Consider the following 20272-nt stretch of genomic DNA (forward strand, 5'->3'; position numbering starts at 1 on the left):
TCAAGATGGCGCTAGCCTCATCGCAACAAGCCGGCTCCCCTATGGGGAGATTAATCAAAAGTATGTGCAAGAGTGCCTCGCATGCCAGAGTCTGCCCATTTTTCCGAAAGTGCGTCCCACCTGATGCCAGGTCACGAGAGCAACCAGTCAGGTGTAATGGAGTAGCATACACGGAGGATAGAAAAGCCACGCCTGCAAGCGGGCTCTCAACCATGAGAGAGACAGAGATAAGTCACTCATAGTGTGAATTTCTATGTCTCGCGTGCTTCTTGCGGTGGAACAGTGTCTTTTGCCTTACAAGCTTTGCAGTTTATGAGATCATTTGTCGATTCTTGATCTTAGAGCATAAGCCATTGGTGTTTTGTTCAGGAAATTTTCTCCAGTGCCCCATGTGTTCGAGACTCTTCCCCACTTTTTCTTCTTTTAGTTTGAGTGTATCTGGTTTGATGTGGAGGTCCTTGATTCACTTGGACTTAAGCTTTGTACAGGGTGATAAGCATGGATCAATCTGCATTCTTCTTCATGCTGACCTCCAGTTGAACCAGCACCATTTGCTGAAAATGCTATCTTTTTTCCATTGGATGGTTTTGGTTCCTTTGTCAAAAATCAAGTGACCATAGGTGTGTGGGTTCATTTCTGGATCTTCAATTCTGGTCTATCTGCCTGTCTCTGTAGTTTTTATCACTATTGTTCTGTAATACTGCTTGGGGTCAGGGATGGCGATTCTGCCAGAAATTCTTTTATTGTTGAGTATAATTTTAGCTCTCCTGGGTTTTTTGTTATTCCAGATGAATTTGCAAATTGTTCTGTCTAACTCTCTGAAGAATTGAGTAGGAATTTTGATGGGAATTTCATTGAATCTGTAGATTTCTTTTGGTAAAATGGCCATTTTTACTATATTAGTCCTGCCAATCCATGAGCATGGGAGATCTTTCCATCTTCTGAGATCTTCTTCAATTTCTTTCTTCAGAGGCTTGAAGTTCTTGTCATACAGATCTTTCACTTGCTTGGTTAAAGTCACACCAAGGTATTTTATATTATCTGGGACTATTATGAAGGGTTTCGTTCCCCTAATTTCTTTCCCAACTTGTTTATCTTTTGTGTAGAGGAAGGCTACTGGTTTGTTTGAGTTAATTTTATACCCAGCCACTTTGCTGAAGGTGTTTATCAGCTTTAGTAGTTCTCTGGTGGAACTTTTGGGATCATTTGCAAATAGTCTGCAAATAGTGATATTTTGACTTCTTTTTTTCCAATCTGTATCCCTTTGATCTCCTTTTGTTTTCTGATTGCTCTGGTTAGGACTTCGAGAACTATATTGAATAAGTAGGGAGAGAGTGGGCAGCCTTGTCTAGTCCCTGATTTTAGTGGGATTGCTTCAAGTTTCTCTCCATTTAGTTTAATGTTAGCTACTGGTTTGCTGTCTATGGCTTTTACTATGTTTAGGTGTGGGCCTTGAATTCCTGATCTTTCCAGGACTTTTATCATGAAGGGGTGTTGAATTTTGTCAAATGCTTTCTCAGCATCTAATGAAATGATCATGTGGTTTTTTTCTTTCAGTTTGTTTATACACTGGATTACGTTGATGGTTTTCTGTATATTAAACCGTCCCTACATACCTGGGATGAAGCCTACTTGATCATGGTGGATGATTGTTTTGATGTGTTCTTGGATTCGATTTGCAAGAATTTTATTGAGTATCTTTCCGTCAATATTCATAAGGAAAATTGGTCTAAAGTTCTCTTTGTTGGGTCTTTGTCTGGTTTAGGTATAAGAGTAATTGTGGCTTCATAGAAGGAATTCAGTAATGCTCCATCTGTTTCAATTTTGTGGAATAGTTTGGACAGTATTGGTATGAGGTCTTCTATGAAGGTCTGATAGAATTCTGCACTGAACCCATCTGGACCTGGGCTCTTTTTGGTTGGGAGACTTTTAATGACTGCTTCTATTTCTTTAGGAGTTATGGGGTTGTTTAGATGGTTTATCTGTTCCTGGTTTAACTTTGGTACCTGGTATCTGTCTAGAAAATTATCCATTTCCTACAGATTTTCAAGTTTTGTTGAATATAGGCTTTTGTAGTAGGATCTGATGATTTTTTGAATTTCCTCTGATTCTGTAGTTATGTCTCCCTTTTCATTTCTGATTTTTTTAAATTTGGACACACTCTCTGTGTCCTCTCCTTAGTCTGGCTAAGGGTTTATCTATCTTGTTGATTTTCTCAAAGAACCAACTTTTGGTTCTGTTGATTCTTTCTATGGTCCTTTTTGTTTCTCCTTGGTTGATTTCAGCCCTGAGTTTGATTATTTCCTGCCTTCTACTCCTCTTGGGTGTATTTGTTTCTTTTTGTTCTAGAGCTTTTAGGTGTGCTGTCAAGCTGTTGACGTATGGTCTCTCCTGTTTCTTTCTACAGGCACTCAGAGCTATGAGTTTTCCTCTTTTTCTTTTTCTTTTTTTCAGAGCTGGGGATCAAACCCAGGGCCTCATGCTCGCTAGGCAAGCGCTCTACCGCTGAGCTAAATCCCCAACCCATGAGTTTTCCTCTTAGCACAGCTTTCATTGTGTCCCATAAGTTTCGGTATGTTGTGCCTTCATTTTCATTAAGTTCTAAGACATCTTTTATTTCTTTCTTTATTTCTTCCTTGACCAGGTTATCATTGAATAGAACATTATTCAAGTTCCATGTATATGTGGGTGTTCTTCCCTTATTGTTGTTGAAGACCAGCTTTAGCCCATGGTGGTCTGATATGATGCATGGGATTATTTCTATCTTTCTGTATATGTTGAGGTCTGTTTTATGACCAATTATATGGTCAATTTCGGAGAAAGTACCATGAGGTGGTGAGAAGAAGGTATATCCTTTTGCTTTAGGATAGAATGTTCTATAAATATCTGTTAAGTCCACTTGGTTCATGACTTCTCTTAGTCTGTCTACGTCTCTGTTTAGTTTCTGTTTCCATGATCTGTCCATTGATGAGAGTGGGGTGTTGAAATCTCCTACTATTATTGTGTGAGGTGCAATGTGTGCTTTGAGCTTTAGTAAGGTTTCTTTTATGCATGTAGGTGCCCTTGAATTTGGAGCATAGATATTTAGGATTGAGTGTTCATCTTGGTGGATTTTTCCTTTGGTGAATATGAAGTGTCCTTCCTTATGTTTTTTGATGACTTTTAGTTGAAATTTGATTTTATTTGATATTAGAATGGCTATTCCAGCTTGCTTCTTCAGACCGTTTGCTTTGAAAGTTGTTGGCCAACCTTTTACTCTGAGGTAGTGTCTGTCTTTGTCTCTGAGGTGTGTTTCCTGTAGGCAGCAGAATGCAGGGTCCTCATTATGTATCCAGTTTGTTTATCTGTGTCTTTTTATTGGGGAATTGAGTCCATTGATGTTGAGAGATATTCAGGAATAGTGATTGTTGTTTCCTGTTATTTTCATATTTGGAGGTGAGGTTATGTTTGTGTGCTTCTCTTCTATTTGTTTTGTTGCAAAAAGATTAGTTTCTTGCTTTTTCTAGGGTGTAGCTTGCCTCCTTGTGTTGGGCTTTACCATTTATTATCCTTTGTAGTGCTGGATTTGTAGAAAGATATTGTGTAAATTTGGTTTTGTCATGGAATATCTTGGTTTCTCCATCTATGTTAATTGAGAGTTTTGCAGGATACAGTAACCTGGGCTGGCATTTGTGTTCTCTTAGGGTCTGTATGACATCTGTCCAGGATCTTCTGGCTTTCATAGTCTCTGGTGAGAAGTCTGTGTGATTCTGATAGGTCTGCCTTTATATGTTACTTGATCTTTTTCCCTTACTGCTTTCAATATTCTTTGTTTGTTTTGTGCATTTGGTGTTTTGACTATTATGTGACAGGAGGAGTTTTTTTTCTGGTCCAATCTATTTGGAGTTCTATAGGCTCCTTGTATGTTTATGGGCATCTCTTTCTTTAGGTTAGGGAAGTTTTCTTCTATGACTTTTTTGAAGATATTTACTGGCCCTTTAAGTTGGGAGTCTTCACTCTCTTCTATACCTATTATCCTTAGGTTTGATCTTCTCATCGTGTCCTGGTTTTCCTGTATGTCTTGGGCTAGGAGCTTTTTGCATTTTACATTATCTTTGACAGGTGTGTCGATGTTTTCTATGGAATCTTCTGCTCCTGAGATTCTCTCTTCTATCTCTTGTATTGTGTTGGTGATGCTTGTATCTATGACTCCTGATCTCTTCCCTAGGTTTTCTATTTCCAAGATTGTCTCCCTTTGTGCTTTCTTTATTGTTTCTATTTCCATTTTTAACTCCTGGATGGTTTTGTTCATTTCCTCCTCCTGTTTTGTTGGTTTTTTCCAGTAGTTCTTTAAGGGATTTTTGTGTTTCCTCTTTAAGTGCTTCTAGTTGTTTACTTGTGTTGTTCTGTATTTCCTTAAGGGAGTTATTTATGACCTTAAAGTCCTCCATCATCATGATAAAATGTGATTTTTAAGTATAGATCTTGCTTTTCTGGTGTGTTTGGATATCCAATGTTTCCTTTGGTGGGAGAATTGGGCTCTGATGATGCCATGTAGTCTTGGTTTCTGTTGCTTGGGTTCCTGTGCTTGCCTCTCGCCATCACGTTGTCTCTGGTTTTAGCTTGTCTTGCAGTTTCTGACAGTGGCTTGACTGTCCTGTAGGCCTGTGTGTCAGGACTTCTGTAGACCAGTTTTCCTGTTTTCTTTCAGCCAGTTATGGGAACAGAGTGTTCTGCTCTCACTTGTGTAGTCATTCCTGTCTGCTGGCTTTCAGCTCTCCCTGTGGGCAGGAACCAGAAGGGTCCTGCCCCTGCTTCTCCTAGGTCCCTGTGCACAGGGTTTTCCTCTTGATTCAGGAATGTGGGCAGAGAGTAGTCTCCTCTGGTTTCCCAGGAGTGTCTGCCCCTCTGAAGGTCTAGCTCCCCCCCCACCATGGGATTTGGGTGCAGGGAGCTGTTTGACCAGTTCAGTTCAGATCCGGGCACAGTCTGGACCATGGGGCTCCTGCAGCTTGACTGCTCCTGTATTCCTGTGTCCAGAGGCCTTATACAGTTTCCTCTTGGGCCAGGGATGTGGGCAAAGGTGGGCAGAAGTGGCAGTCTCTCCTGCTCTGCAGTCTCAGGATTGCCTGCAAGTCTGGGTGATCAGCTCTCTCTCCCACAGAGTTTGGGAGCATGGAGCTGTGGGCCGGGATCAGTCACAACTAAAACTTTTAAAGTCTAGATTTCACCTCTGCTACCCCAGGGGGTCGCCTGTGTCCACTTACCCTGGTTCTCACTTGACTGAGGGCCTTCAGGTCTGACCTTCTTCCCTGTCAGGGGGATCTGTGCCTCCTTCCTCTCTCCCAGTTCCTCACCTGCGCAAACCTCCAAGTCCTGCCTCACTCTACCTGCACAGCCATTGGCTCTTGGCTCTTTATAGATCGATCAATATCCAATTGGGGATAAGGATCCTCAACGTGTGGACACCAGGATTCCTGATTTTGGTGGCCAGATTAGGTCAAAGCATTAGAACCACAAAAAAAGCTACAGTAAAATAATTTTGGTTAAAAACACTAAGACTGGGAGTCTCACTATACCAGGACCACAGTGCAGGGAAGAAACTGGAAGGATTTTTTTTTTCATTCTTTTCCACACTTTTTTTATTACATCCTCTAACACTCATAACTTGCATTTACCAACCTTAAAACACCTTCTTAGACCCTCAAATGCTTTCTCAGAGCTTTCATATCCTCAGACCTTAAACTTTAAACTTTACACTTTTCTCCTATCCAGTTGTTCAATGTGAGACTCAGGTGGTTGATACTGGTATCAGTTACTGTAAAGTGAGTTTCTTTAGATAAAAGAATGGTAGAAAGTTACTTCTTTCACTGTCTGTCTTCAAACCCTTCAGAGACCTGAGAAGAATAGATTTCACCTGAGTAAGCGGGAAGTATAATTCAAAAGGCCTGTGTATCAATTCAAGAGGCAGAGATTTACTGGTTACCCAGATGGCCACCCAAATAGGTTCCTGTGGTGTTGATGGCTTCATTGGGGACATTGGTCCCATGGCAAGGTCAGTGTTTGTCTGCCAGGCCTGGCAAATCTGGGAGACCTTCCCATGGAGGAGAAACTTGGGAGACTGACCTGACTTTGTCTTAAGCAACATAAGACCTGTTCCATGTCCTGTTTGTCCACAGTTTGGCAGGGTCCTGGGAGTGGATAAGGCATTGGGTCAGTAATGCCCAGTCGTCAGTGAACCCCAATCCAGGCGGAGTCCTTTGTTATTATGCCCACATCTTGGAGACCTTGAAGGGCTTACTGTTAGGATTTGGGAGTCCCTGTCATGGTGAGTTTAAGCATCTTAAATGCCATATTCAGCAGCTTCTCTGACAGGTTTGAGGGATACCACCTACCAAGCATATCTGAGTTAAACAAACTTTGTCTGTTTTTAGTTATCTGCTCTAAACTGTACCTGTGTGTTAAAATAAAGAACCTTTAGTAAAGATATAGAGCATAACCATAAGTTTTGGAAGACAAAAACTAAGTTCTAACAAGTGAAAACAATGTGATGCCTTCACAACACCAAGTGAGGTACAAGGTTTGGCTGTCAGGGCCACCAAGCGAGGTACGTTGTTTTTGGTTTTGGTTTTTTCCAACCCATAACAGAGATGGCTGCCAGCCATGTGGCTGCCCTTAAATCAGTAGTGAAGCTATGACTCCTCCTTCTTTATCCCATAGTCAAGATGGCAACAAGCCATGTGTTGTTTATACCATTCCTCCTGCCAGCCTGGGTGCAGTAGGAGATTTAAAAGAACCAAGCTGCTCCTTCACTGCCGTTGTTGACACTGCTGGTAGCTGCATGGATGGGAGGGAAGTGGGATTAGCGAGTGTGGGGCTAGGCAGCACCTGGGGCCACATGTGCTCAGCCACTGTCTCAGGGTTTCTATCCCTGCACAAACGTCATGACCAAGAAGCAAGTTGGGGAGGAAAGGGTTTATTCAGCTTACGTTTCAACATTGCTGTTTATCACCAAAGGAATTCAGGAGTGGAACTCAAGCAGGTCAGGAAGCAGGAGCTGATGCAGAGGCCATGGAGGGATGTTTCTTACTGGCTTGCTCCCCTTGACTTGCTCAGCTTGCTCTCTTGTAGAACCCAGGACTACCCACAATGGCCCCCCCACTCTTGATCACTAATTGAGAAAATGCCTTACAGTTGGATCTCATGGAGGCATTTCCTCAAGGGAGGCTCCTTTCTCTGTGATAACTCCAGCTTGTGTCAAGTTGACACACAAAACCAGCTAGTACACAAGTACACACCCATTCAATGCAACCATACTAAAGATTCCCAAGTCCCAGTGGAGGTGGGGATATGCAGCAATTGGCACCCCACATATGTCTAAATGTGTTGAAATATGATACAGTCAACTCAAAAGACATTTTGGCACAGTATTTCTGGGAATGAGTTCTTTACTTCTTCTGTGTGGGTCCTGGGAATCAAACTCAGGTCATCAAGTTTTGTAACTAGTGTCTTTACCCCACTGAACCATCTGGTAAGTCTGCATAACCTTTCAAAATTAAACATACACATGACTCTATGTATGTTTTCATTAAAAAATTGAAAGCTGTTGGTCACATGATGCTATGTTTGAAATTGTCCATAACATATTGCTTAGAAATGCCTGGTGATGCTGATCTACAATCCCAGTACTCCAGAGGCTGAGGTGGGAGAATGGTGAATGGGACCCCAGCCTGGGCTACATAGTGAGAGCCTTCTCTCAAAAAACATTGCATTTTCCAACCAAAGCAGAGTCTTTGCATGGAAGTGACTCAAATGTGCAGCTGCTGAGAGGATAAAAGGAACCAAAGATTATACACCTCTGCAAGGACTAAAGGAAGACTTGCTTGATTTTGTCTCAAGGATGTTCTTCTGGATGGCAGCTAAATACCAGTGGTTCCTCTTATAGGACAGGATATGATACAGTGTTCCCTAGCCATCTCCAGGTGCAAAGTACCACAACAGAAAGCAGAGCTTGAGGGCATGGAGGGATTGATTCTTGGGATGGATGGGATCTATGGGCTCAGCCACTCTGCCAGGGCTTAGCACTCCCTTCATCTGTGCCCTAGTGTCCAAAAGAGGCAATGTAGGAGCCTTCACTCTCACCCAAAGGTTCTGGAAATGAAAAGGGATTTTGTCTTGGGAAAACTGGTGCCCCAAGGGAGGCAAATGGACCAGAGGTAGAGGGATGAGAAATTAAAAAAATCAATAGGACAACAGGACACATCCTCTCAATGACAGTGATGCCTTAGGGGAAACAAAAGGTATGGTTTGGCACCATTGTAAATGACATAATATACAAGAGACCTTGAGTTGCTGGAGTTGAAGTTTTAGGGCAACAGTAACTTAAGAATGAAAATTAATCCCATGGACTGTCAAGAAGAGTCAGGACGTTACTGGAGAAATTCTATAAAACAAAAAGACACTCATGTACATGGTGAAGCCATCAGTCAGGGTTCCAAGGACAGGAGTGTCTTCTGCTAGACAAGTCTGCACATTCCTACCTCTTCCACCTCACACCCATGACACACACAATAGCAAAAGATCTTTACAGATGTTATAGGTTCATGCAGGTATGAGTGTCGTAGTATTTACAAACACCATGGAAATAAGAGAAAATGTATTAATAGAGGAATCCCACCAAGGCCTTCTGGTCAACCCCACTCTTGGCCTTGCTTGAGGTATTTATGAACATGTCAAGTTCAGTTTCTTACAAAAGTGGACAATTACTACTTGGGAAGGAAACTTGATATTTCCTTTATAGGAGCAATCTGCATAGAGGTTTTCAGGGGCTGGCATGCTCAGTGCCTACTGTCAGAGAGGTCTGGGAGCTAAGCTCTAAAAGCCTGTGAGGCTCAAGTTCATTTGCAGAGACTTAATTCCTAATGTGTCAATACTAAGAGTTGGGACCTTACAGGGTGCTGGGTGTTAGAGTTTGCACATCCTACCTGGAGAGGACACAAGTGTAACCTTTGGGTCAAACAGCTAGTGCTTGCCTCACAGCAGATCTGCTGGCAAACTGACCTTACATTTTTAAGTCTACAGAACTTCACATACATTTCTTCTGCTTACAAATCATACAGCTTAGGAACATACTTTTGTTTATGAGATGTAGGTCTTGCTATGCTGTCAAAACTTGTGTGAAACTCCTGGGTTCAGGCAATATTTCCTTTCAGTTTCTAAGTAGCTGGGGCCACAGATACCTATCACAAGACTGGGAGCAGTTTGTGATCTAACTACAGAAGCAGCTTGTACTTAGGAAAACAATAGGACTTCAGATAATCGGGCAACTTATAAATATGTGGAAGCAATGGGATTTGCCAAGAGAAGGGTGTGGGGTTTTAAATATAGCCTACCCCGTATAGTCAATATTCCCCCAAGTTTCTGGGGTCTTGGAGAAGAAAAGCAGATGGAGAGAAAATAAGCGGGGAGGGAAGAATTGAATGGAGTCTAGTACCAGAGAAGTATGAAAAAAGATGGGGGCACTTTGGCACTTACATATCCACACTTACATGAGAGCCATCTTGGAGTAGGCCTAACAAAAAGTTTGCCTACCATTTTCAGCAAGGAATGACATGTAGAGTGTTGGTCATCTATGTTGGCAAAATAAACAACTATAGAGCTTAGAAATGGTCATGTGAATGTTGGAATTAACACAGCCTTCTAAATGAGATGTGAGAACCTCAGGCTAACCTTGACTTTACTGAAGTTCACATACTTTTCCTGGGCACTATACATCTTTGACTGTGTCATGAACTCCTTTTAGTTCTAGAATCTTCTGGGGAAGAGTCTTGGTCCAGAACTGCAGCCTTCTGGCCTTCAGGGCATGGCCTACAGAAGGATGGATGTCCAGCTGCAGGTACTGATCATCCTGGTTTGACACTGGCCAGTAGGGTAGACCTTTGCTGTTGGGATTCCTATGGATATGCCAAACAGTAGAGAAAAGTGAAGGTCACTTTAATATAAGGCTTGACCTCCCAATGTCAGACAGGGCAGTAAATTAAGAAGACGAGGGGCTTGATGGTGCAGACATCCTGATTTAGAAATACAAGCCTGATCTACTAGTTTCTACTCCCTGTGAGATAAGGTCACTTGGCCTGTTTTGTTTCTCCTTCTCAGAGGCAAGATCTAAAGAATAGTACCACAGTATTGTGACCCACCTACAGCTCACTGTGGAATGACCAGTTACCAACACCTACAAAGTATCTATTTCAGTATGTCTTGGGTACAGAGGACTCTAACACAAGATAAAGGGTCCGTGAATGCTAATGAGATCACCAATCACAAATGGATACCTACATGAAGACCTAACCTTTAGGAGGTTGAGTAAAGATCATCCTCTTACCCATATCGTGCAAAATTGCCCCAGTATTTCATCATCTTCTTGCTCAGCAGCTTCTCCTCCACAGTGAGGTCAACTGCAGAGAGAAGACAAGGGTCCAGATCCCAGCCATTTAACGCAGCTGCCAAAGTTGTGCTTCATACTCACCATGCCAGCTGTACCCTAAAACCAAACTCTAGGCTTTATTCCCTCCCTCCTTTATAACCCAGCATCCAAGACCCATCTAGTCCCCTAAGCAAATTCCCCCAGGCTCATGCCTGATCCAATGAATCCTGATTTTCTCTAACACAAGCTAAACTAAGAAAGATCAGTGTAGGTTTTGACCTGTGAGATGGTACACACTTGATCCTGTTTGTTTTAGAGTCTTGGACTCCGAAATTGAACTCAAGGCTCAGCCATCCTTCAGGGACAAATTTGGTTCTCCATCCTGCTCATAGAAAATAAAAAGACTCACATTTGGTGCCCCAGAAGAAGGATCCAAAGATAAGGAAAAGCTCATCACCATGGTCAGCTTTTACATGCTGTGGTCTGAAATTCTTGAGAAATCTGGATCCATGTTGGAACTCATAGAAGTAGACAGGAGCATGGGAACCTGAGGGCAAGGATACATGATCCCATAAGTGCAGCTTACCTCATAGAGTCCTGACCCACTTTTGGCAACAAGATAACTTGATCTCAAGTTATCTGGACTCAAAACAATTGAGCGTGGCACCCCATCCTTGAGCATTAGTTGTGGGAAAGCCCACTGTTAAAGAATGACTCTGCCCTCCCTGGGGGATCAAGTCACAGATACCACTCAGCTCTTTCTTCATCTGTACCCAGATAAGATGTCACCATCTTATACTTGATATAAGGATTTATTAAAGACTCTTAGGGTCTGGAACCAGAGATCTGATCTAGACATAGGTCAAGTCTGGACCCTACAGAGCTTGCCTGGGACCCACTGCTCTGAGCTTCCACCCTCAGATTGTTACAGATGTACTCACGCTGAAAACGAGCTACTTGGAGTGCAGGGATTATGATTGTGAAGTCTCCTATCATCTCTCTGAACTGCATTTGAAGGGTCCGGGGGTCCTTAGTGTCTCCTATGTACTCTTCAATTAGCAGGGCACCACACTCAGGAGGCAGCATCTACAACATAGTGATGAGAAAAAATGAGGTTGGGTGGGCAACATCCTTAGGGTAGGAAAATGCCAATGAGGTCTGTTACAGGGGGAAAGCTCTGAGTGACTTCAGCCAGCCAACCTTCTCTAACCCCCATTTTTAGGTATGCTCTCTGAGCAGTATATTGAGAGGTCCTCTCAATGGGGGCAGGTCTCAAAGATTCTCACCATCTGTGCCATCGTGATCTTCAGAATAGCCCGCAAGTTCCTTCTGGTTATTTTCTTTATTGTCTGAGAAAATTCGAAGACCTGGGTGTGGAGAATGTTTTGAGTTTGAAGTAGCTTAGACGTGGATCAATGAATCTCTGAGTTCTCATTGCCCACCATATGAGCCCTCAGACACATAGGAGATTAGATCTGGACCTTACCATAGGGAGAATCCAGCCATACTCATCATTGTTGACACCAATAATGCTGGGGACAGGGTGAAAGTCAGTGGAGGCCAGCAACTCCTTGGGATGTCTGGGTAGGAATTTCCCGTCCACTACAGCAGGCATACTCCTGAAGGCCTGAGGGCACATTCAAGGTTAGTATTGAAGATCTATCACACACACACACACACACACACACACACACACACACACACACACACACACGCAGAGAGAGAGAGAGAGAGAGAGAGAGAGAGAGAGAGACAGAGACAGAGACAGAGACAGAGACGACAGTTGGGTGTTATCCATTATTTCCCCATTTCCTCATTGTCTCAGGAGGGTCATTCCCACCACACCTCTCCTCTCTCATCCCTGAAAAGACCCTACATTTAGACCCTGCTTACAGGACTCTATGAGGCAAGCTGCACCTTTCATTTTGCACTGAGGATTAAAAGAATGCCAAGCCAGGCAGATAAAATAATTTGTCTAGAGTACTGAAGGACTTCCAGCCACACACCCTATTGCCTACCATCTTTCCAGACACACAATTCTGCCAACCTTGTTAATAGCCAGAATTTCTGCTTCACTCTTGCCTCGAAGGCAGTGCACCAGAGCTTCTGAGTTTGAAGTTTCACAATCAGATAGATTTGCCACCATCTGTAATGGGAGTTGGCATGAGAGAGGAGTACCTTTTTAGTCCCAAGTTGGTGTCTGTCCCTAAATATAACATCTTATTGTGTGTTATGTACAGTAGAGTGTGAAATTGTTCCCATTTTCCTGTTGCTCAGAGTTGACAGCTGAGAAATGGATCATTGTGTGTGTGTGTGTGTGTGTGTGTGTGTGTGTGTGTGTGTTTGGTGTGTGTGTGTATGTTCTTGTGTAACAGTGGGCCTTATATGCCACATTTTGCCTTTGAAAGTCAGAGGACAACTTGGATATCATTTGCCATCTTCCTCCTTATTTGAAACAGGCTCTCTTGTTTGCTGATGCCCACGGAAATGTAGTTGACCTTTAACCTTTAGAGCACCTCTGCCTCTGAGACTTGCTTTCCAATAGAAATAATGGGATTGCAAATAAGTACCACCATGTCTGGCCTTATGTGGTTTCTGGGATTTTAACCTCCAGTCTGCACACTGGCACAGCAGGCTCTCTTATCTACTGAATCATCTCCCAAACCTACGAATACTGTTTATGGCCAATAATTAAAGCTGCTGGGAGGAGCTTTGTAAGCCACATAATGTATTCGGCATGTATAAAGTAGAGGGAAGTAGAGCCTCATCCTTGAACCTTTTAGAAATCATTGGAAAGAAGCTATTTCCCATGGTCCTCGTTTCCCCATTGAACATAGTACTGGAGTACCAGAGGCTGAGGGCAATGGCAAAATGTCAGGGCTAGGGTGATGGAGCACTTACTGTGAAGACCGTCTCAGGGGAGTTAGACATAAAGATAGGCAGCAGAGCCACCCCACTCTCCATGATGGCTCTATGGAAGAGTCCTTGGGACATGGGGGACATAACATGGAAAGACACACTTGTGCCACCTGCTGACTGGCCGAAAAGTGTGACAGAGTCAGGGTTGCCTCCAAAGTTGGCAATGTTCTGCTGGACCCAGCGTAGGGAAGCCGTTTGGTCTAAGAATCCCCAGTTGCCTCTGGCATACTCATCTCCGGTGCTGAGAAATGAAGGAGACAGGGATCAAAAGGCTGTTTAGGTTCTGCTCAGCCCCTGTTTCCCAGCCCAGACCTATGCTCACCTGTAAAAGCCCAGGATTCCCAGGCGGTACTGGGTAGCAACCACCACCACATCCTCAGTGGCTGCCAGCCTGGATCCATCATTCATGGAAGCCATGCCCATAACCAGTGCACCACCATGGAGCCATACCATCACCTACAAAAGTCAAGAGATGCCAGAAGACTTCTATACAACATAAGCTTAATTAGAACTGCCTCCTGGATTATCAGCTGCTGTGTATCTCTGTGGATAAATACATACAAAGGACTCCTCAGCATCCTAGACCCAGGCCACAGATGAGGAACTATAGTTCCATTAGCATATTTTCAAAGCCCATTGTGGCATCAGGAATCTCTTAGCTTGGATTAATGGATATAAGTCCAGAGTAATGTATCTAGCAATCTCAGATTCCTCAAAAGTATGGAGAATGGTATCTCCACAAGTATTTTTCTCTGATTATGAATCAAAAGGCTTACCAATTTCATAGGTACAACCAATATTCCAAAGCTAGAAATTTGGCTTATCTCAGTGTTCAGCCTTTGGACACCTGACTGGGTCTCTAGGGCTCAAGTTTGTAGTGTGTGTCCTTAGTTAATCTATAATCCAACTCCTAGGTCTTATGATGTTCCACATGGCAACAAAACAAAACAAGAAACAAAAACCCAAAACCTTTGGCCCACTAAAGGGTAAGGCTTCTCATCAGGGTCTACACTGCTTTACCTCCACCCAGTTGACCATGGCCCAATTCTCACAGGTAAGTTAGAACTCTCATTGGCATGAGCTGGTACGTAGACGTTGAGATACAGGCAGTCCTCAGACATAGAGAAGTGAGGCATGATCATCTTTATCCTCTTCAGACCCTCTAAATTCACTATATCATCATTTTGTAGACACCTGTTGACAATGACAGATGCTGATCCCAAGAAATGTTCAGCGATCAAAACCTGTGTGTCCTAGTAATATCACACAATACACCCAGAAGTCTCACCAACAGTAAAGCATAAACATGAGCTGAATAATAACGACATACGCAGACATACAAAAGTAGATAAATAGAGAGCATGAGGTCTCAATCTACATGGAATTAGAAGTAAATAAGGGATACTCAGAGTGGAAGGAAAATCTTCCCTAAGAAAGAGTGCCCTCCTATAGGTTATCCAATACTAAATGGCTGGCCGTAACACACATGCACATGCACACACACACACACAAACAGACAAAGCAGGTTATATTTAGAAATGTGTGTATGTATGTGTGGTGTGTGTGTGTGTGTGTGTGTGTGTGTGTGTGTGTGTATACATATATGCATGTAGCAACAATCAACAACAAAAGAGGCCAAGAATTTGAGAGAGCAAGAAGGGCTATATGGGAGGGCTTGGAGGGAGGAAAAAAGGGAGAAATGATGTACTTATAATCTCAAAAATTAAAAGAAAATAAAAAGCAGATTCTTAGGAGTTTGTTCTAGTCACCCTCAACACTTCCTCTTACACAGGAGTCCTCTCTACAATCTACTCTATCAAGGTAAGGATTACTGGCTCTGTGGAGGCTGAGAGGCGTCCAGATTTCCAGGGAGGTCTCTGGTTGAGTGGAGGCAGACCTTCATGAGATTGGAAATTTGGGACTTCTTGGGTTCTCTATGGAAATGATTAACTGAGGGTAGTGCTGTTCACCCCACCCCCTTGTACTATTTATTTAGAATTACCTGGGAAGAGAGTCTCAAGGATGAATTGTCTAATATCAGGTTGACCTGTGAGGATTATCTCGCTTACAGAAATTAAAGTAGAAATACTTGTTTATTGTGGGTGTCACCATTCCCTAGCAAGGGACTTCTTAACTGAGTGAGTAGCAAAAGTGCTCTGGGTATTAACAAGCAATCATGCATTCTTTGCTCTTTCTTCCCAATTACAAATGTGATGTAACCAGCTTTCCTTACTGGGGACTCTCCTAAAGAACCTCCCCCATATGATGGTTGCAACCAGGAACTGTGACCTGTGGTGAATCCTTCCTTCCATAAGTTGCTTTTGTCAGGGTATTTTTATTACAGCAAGAGGAAATGAAAGTAAGGCTCCTGGATATTTGGGTGCTGTGTCCACAATGGTACTGTAAGAATGGGTGAACAATACTGTACCATAGGGAATAAGAAATCCTTTATCCCATGTCCAGGCTCTCAGGGAATCTCGTTTTCCTATATGTTTTCCATGGAAGCTTTCATGCATGCCTCTTAGACAATGACACTTAACCTTCTGGGTTGTCGCAGTGACTGCAGGATACTTATCACTGCTGCTCTCCTGAGGGACTTGTAGTGCATACACCAGACTCAGGGCTCTTCTTGCTTAATATAAACACACTGATCAGAGAGTTCACTTGGCACAATCTGATTCTGGGATGAATTTGGATGTTCCTCACTGTAGTACCAGGAGCTAACTCGCTATACATACCAAGCTCTATCCTGGGAGTCTGATACAGTTGTTCCATGCTAATCCTTAGCACGTGCAAAAGAAAAATGCATGGGAGATATCCCTCATCACAGGCAGAGAACTGCTCTGTAACCAAGAGGGAGGAGACACTTTAGCATGGCCTAGATCTTGAAGCATATTTCATCCCAGTACCAGAAACCTTCTGGGCCCAGAACTTACATGGCCGGCTCTGAGGTTCCATCTCTCACACCACTCCATGGCTCAGGAGCCTCAGGAGGTGCAAAGCGCAGTGGTCCTACAGGTGGCTTGGCAAAGGGAATTCCCAGGAAGGTGTGGACACCAGATTTGGTGTCTTTCAAGTGGACGAGCTTGGACCTGGCCTGTATGTGTGTTTCTGATGGGGTTGGCCTCTGATGAGTCATGACCTGTTAGAGAGATACCATCTGAGTTAGTTTTCTGTAATCAGTTGCCACCAGTTTGTGGGAGTTCAGAGCTCACAGGAAGGGAACCCAGGGTCCCCCAATTCAGCTGTGGCATATGAGTATAACGGCTTCCTTATCCCTCAGGCCCAGGAGCCTTTCCTAGTACCCTCTGAAGGGTGTCACAGCATTGCTCTGGCCAAAGAGGTCATACACTCAGTCATTTGGCAGCATGAAGTTATTACTGTTATGATTACCCAAAGTTAAGAACAGTCACAGCCACGCACAGATGTGGGAAATGCCCCTTCTGCTCTTCTCCTGACCTTCACACTGGGCTGGCTCCTCAGTATCTCTTAGACATCTCTGACCCTCGGTGTGCTATGGCACCCACTCTGTGAATTTTAGTGGGTGCATTGGGTGGCTCACATTCCCCATGCTTTCAACTGTCATCTGGATGAGCTCCTCTCTCCCTGGTGCCTTCTTCCCACAATCTCAGCTTCCAAGTGACCTGGGCAGCTCTGACCCTGCTTCCCACCTCCCCACATAGGGAGTCTCACCCTTCACATGGAGGAGGAGAATCAGGAGCCCACAGGCCACAGCATCCAGGCATCCAGGGAGTCTGTGCAGCGGCATGATCAGCTCCCCGGCCTGAGTCTGTTCTACAGACTGACAGTGTTCCAATAACCGAAAGCAGAATATATAGGCCTTGGCCAGACAGGACCAAAGGGAATGTAGGTGGGAGAGCATGTGGGGTGGGGCAAAGTTTTTTCTTCCTGACAACTAAAGGCAGAAATGACAGAGCCAATGACCAACTTTAGGAAAAACACACGTCTGAAGTTTCTGCTCTTTGGCCTCATGAGAAGGCGCAGGTGGCTTCTGCACTCCTGCAGTTCTTCTGGGATACTAGGAGCCCTGTCTTCAAACCTAGATTCACAATGACCACTGTTCTTGTGCTCACTGGCAGAGGTCAGTGCTGTCGCAGAGGTCAGGGAACCAAACGCTATAACAGGAGGGCTTCTCTGAGTAGGCAAATATGGAAGATTCCATAGACAGAGAGAAGCTCAATGGCGGGAGCCCAGAATGTGACCATTACAGCGATCTTAGGACCTCCATGGGCTGCTCCCAGAAATACTGGCTATTTCATTGAAATACTGGAATTTTGGCACTACTTAGTCACATTCACTCCATCTTTTACTGTGTCTCCTCTGGTGGCTGGCTCCACACAGACCAACACACAGGCCTTTATCCACTTGGGAAACACTTTTTAAACTGTTTTTCTTATTGTTTGTTTATTCTTTCAATTATTTACTTAGTGTGTGTGTGTGTGTGTGTGTGTGTGTGTGTGTGTGTGTGTTGGTGCGTGGGTACTCACATGTCACGACATGCATGTAAAAGTGACAAGATAAGTTCTGGGAGTCAGTCCTCTCATTCTGCCAATGTAGATGTGGGAGATCAAACTCAGAACTTCAGGCTTTGTTGGAAGTCTCTTTACCCATGTAGGCGCCTGGCCACCCATCACCCCCACTTGACGACATTTCATGGGTGCGTTGATGACTCCAACAGTTTCAGAATCTTAGAGAACACTGGTGAGCTGCATCAATGATTACAGGATGAGGGGTTCACACCTACCTCTGTGTGACTTCCCGGGGGAAGTGGTGTGATGAACCATGTCAGACAGCCTTGAGTACCCCCTGAGAACTGACCTTGGCTCTAACTTTCTGGACCCTAACAGTTTAGGGACTCATAGTGGGCATGGCAGGACTTCCTCCTTTGGTTCTTTTCTGGCTTCTACTTCCTCCTCTAATCTACGAGGCCTGCTTTTATTCAATATAAACCTTACAATGCATTCTTGTGAAATCTGTGGTTCCAGACCTTCCTGCCAGGTGCTTCCCCTTCTTCAGTTCCATAAGCAAATGAAATGCTGGGCCATGGGACCTGAGAAGTCTCTAGTTTCTCTAAGTTTGAGGTCAAGGAACCAGATTCTTTATTCTTCCCTGGACATCCTGGTACTTCTTTTTTAATTTTTCATATGTCCTTTTGTAACCCCCCTATCCAAGCAAATAGCTTTCAAAGATTTATTTATTTATTTATTTATTTATTTATTTATTATAAGTACACTGTGGACACACCAGAAGAGGGCATCAGATCTCATTACAAATGGTTGTGAGCCACCATGTGGTTGCTGGGATTTGAACTCAGGACCTCTGGGAGAGCAGTCAGTGCCCTTAACCACTGAGCCATCTCTCCAGCCCTCGACATCCTGGTACTTCTTAATCCCAGACCATTTTAACTCAGCTTAGAAAAATCCATGTACACTGCCTCTTACAGAACCACCACTCAGAGGCCCAGTGTTAATAATGGCTAAGATCATAGTAAAAATATGGGATACAGATGGCATTGGAGGAGGAGGCAGAATTGAGAAGGGAGCAAGAAAGAGAAGGGAGAGAGGGAAAGAGGGAGGGAGGGAGGAGGAAGGAGGGAGGAGAGAGAGAGAGAGAGAGAGAGAGAGAGAGAGAGAGAGAGAGAGAGAGAGAGAGAGATTGAAAAGGTTCATAAGAGCTTGATTAAAAGTAGTCAAAATCAGGTCACCTAAATGTGCATCAACTAAGGAGTAGATAAAATGTGTTGTGTGCATATGTGGACTGACACTGGAATCTTAAAGACACTGTACTTAATAAGGGGACCAGTCACAAAGGATTCCTATTCCATGATAGGGCCTCCAGGGCTCTGATGTTTATTTTATATACGACTGCCAAATTATAGCATCAGTAAGTTTTTGCCCTGGAGCAGAAACCAGACAATGATTTATGTAGAGGAGCCCAAGAGAACTCTTTCCAATGAAAGAAGTAGTCTTATACTTAAGTGTAGTTGGTTGCCCAAGTCCTACTTTTAGGCAAAATGCATTCATCTATGCTGGCAAGTATGCAAATTTGGTTGCATTGAAATCATTAGACAACAAAGCTTTAAAAAACAGTATGGCTGCTGAAATTCTAAAGGCCATTTTGTGAAGTGTCTGTATGTCCACAGAAATGGAGACCTCACAGATGCGTATGTGCAGCAGGAGCTCAATAACGTCCCGAGTCCCAGTCCAAATATCAGCCTCAGTTCTCCTGCAACCAAAGGAGGGGCTCTTCTCTTCTCATCTACTGAGCCAAGGCTAGAGGATGTTTTCAATTCCTTTCTATTATCTGGTGTTTGGAGCGAGGAATATGCAAATCATCACTTAGCCAATGGTGTTCTGTGGTTGGTCTTCAACAAAGTGGATTGAAGAAGGAGGACTTTTCCAACCTAGGAAAACTGTACCCTGGTAGGGCAAGGTGGGCACAGCTAGAGATATAAGGCAGTCTCAGGATCTAGAGAATGAAGAGACCAACCTCTTTATGACAGAAGAAAATGCTTTGGAAGAACCCAGGGGCTAATTGAATACATTTTGTCACCTTTGAAAATTGGCATAAAGTATGAGAGTTTAGGGACAACGATAAGGTAAGAATGAAAATGGATCACAGGAGGTGAAATGGTTGTCATTCCAGGAGGACCTAGGAGGTTTCTCAGGGCAGATGTATCCCTCCACATGTGGACATGCTCAGATGTCAAACAGGCATCTCTTTTGTGGGACGTTTCTGGACCTTCTGATACCGCACCCCACTTCTGGACACACCCCACAAACACATATTTCCCAGATGTTCTAAGCATGCAAATGTGAATTTCATAGCATTTCCTGTCTGTGACAATGAGAACCAACTTTGCACACAGACACAGATAGAGACACAGACTTACAGACCTATAGATGGACACACACACACATTTCAGCTTTG

At 43.7% G+C, this 20272-nt stretch overlaps 1 protein-coding gene across 1 annotated transcript; it reads right to left on the reverse strand.

The window, feature by feature from the left end:
• Positions 1-9745: 9745 nt before the first annotated feature.
• LOC116893823 (pyrethroid hydrolase Ces2e-like) lies at positions 9746-17090 on the reverse strand. Its single transcript, XM_032895537.1, is given in 13 exon segments — positions 9746-9932; positions 10361-10433; positions 10812-10949; positions 11344-11488; positions 11689-11769; positions 11889-12029; positions 12450-12548; positions 13304-13562; positions 13644-13777; positions 14374-14515; positions 16258-16410; positions 16412-16463; positions 17015-17090. Coding segments are annotated over 13 exon segments (1680 nt in total).
• Positions 17091-20272: the final 3182 nt, after the last annotated feature.

Source organism: Rattus rattus, chromosome 2 (genome assembly GCF_011064425.1).
Source record: "Rattus rattus isolate New Zealand chromosome 2, Rrattus_CSIRO_v1, whole genome shotgun sequence".
In the NCBI taxonomy this organism is placed as follows: domain Eukaryota; kingdom Metazoa; phylum Chordata; class Mammalia; order Rodentia; family Muridae; genus Rattus; species Rattus rattus.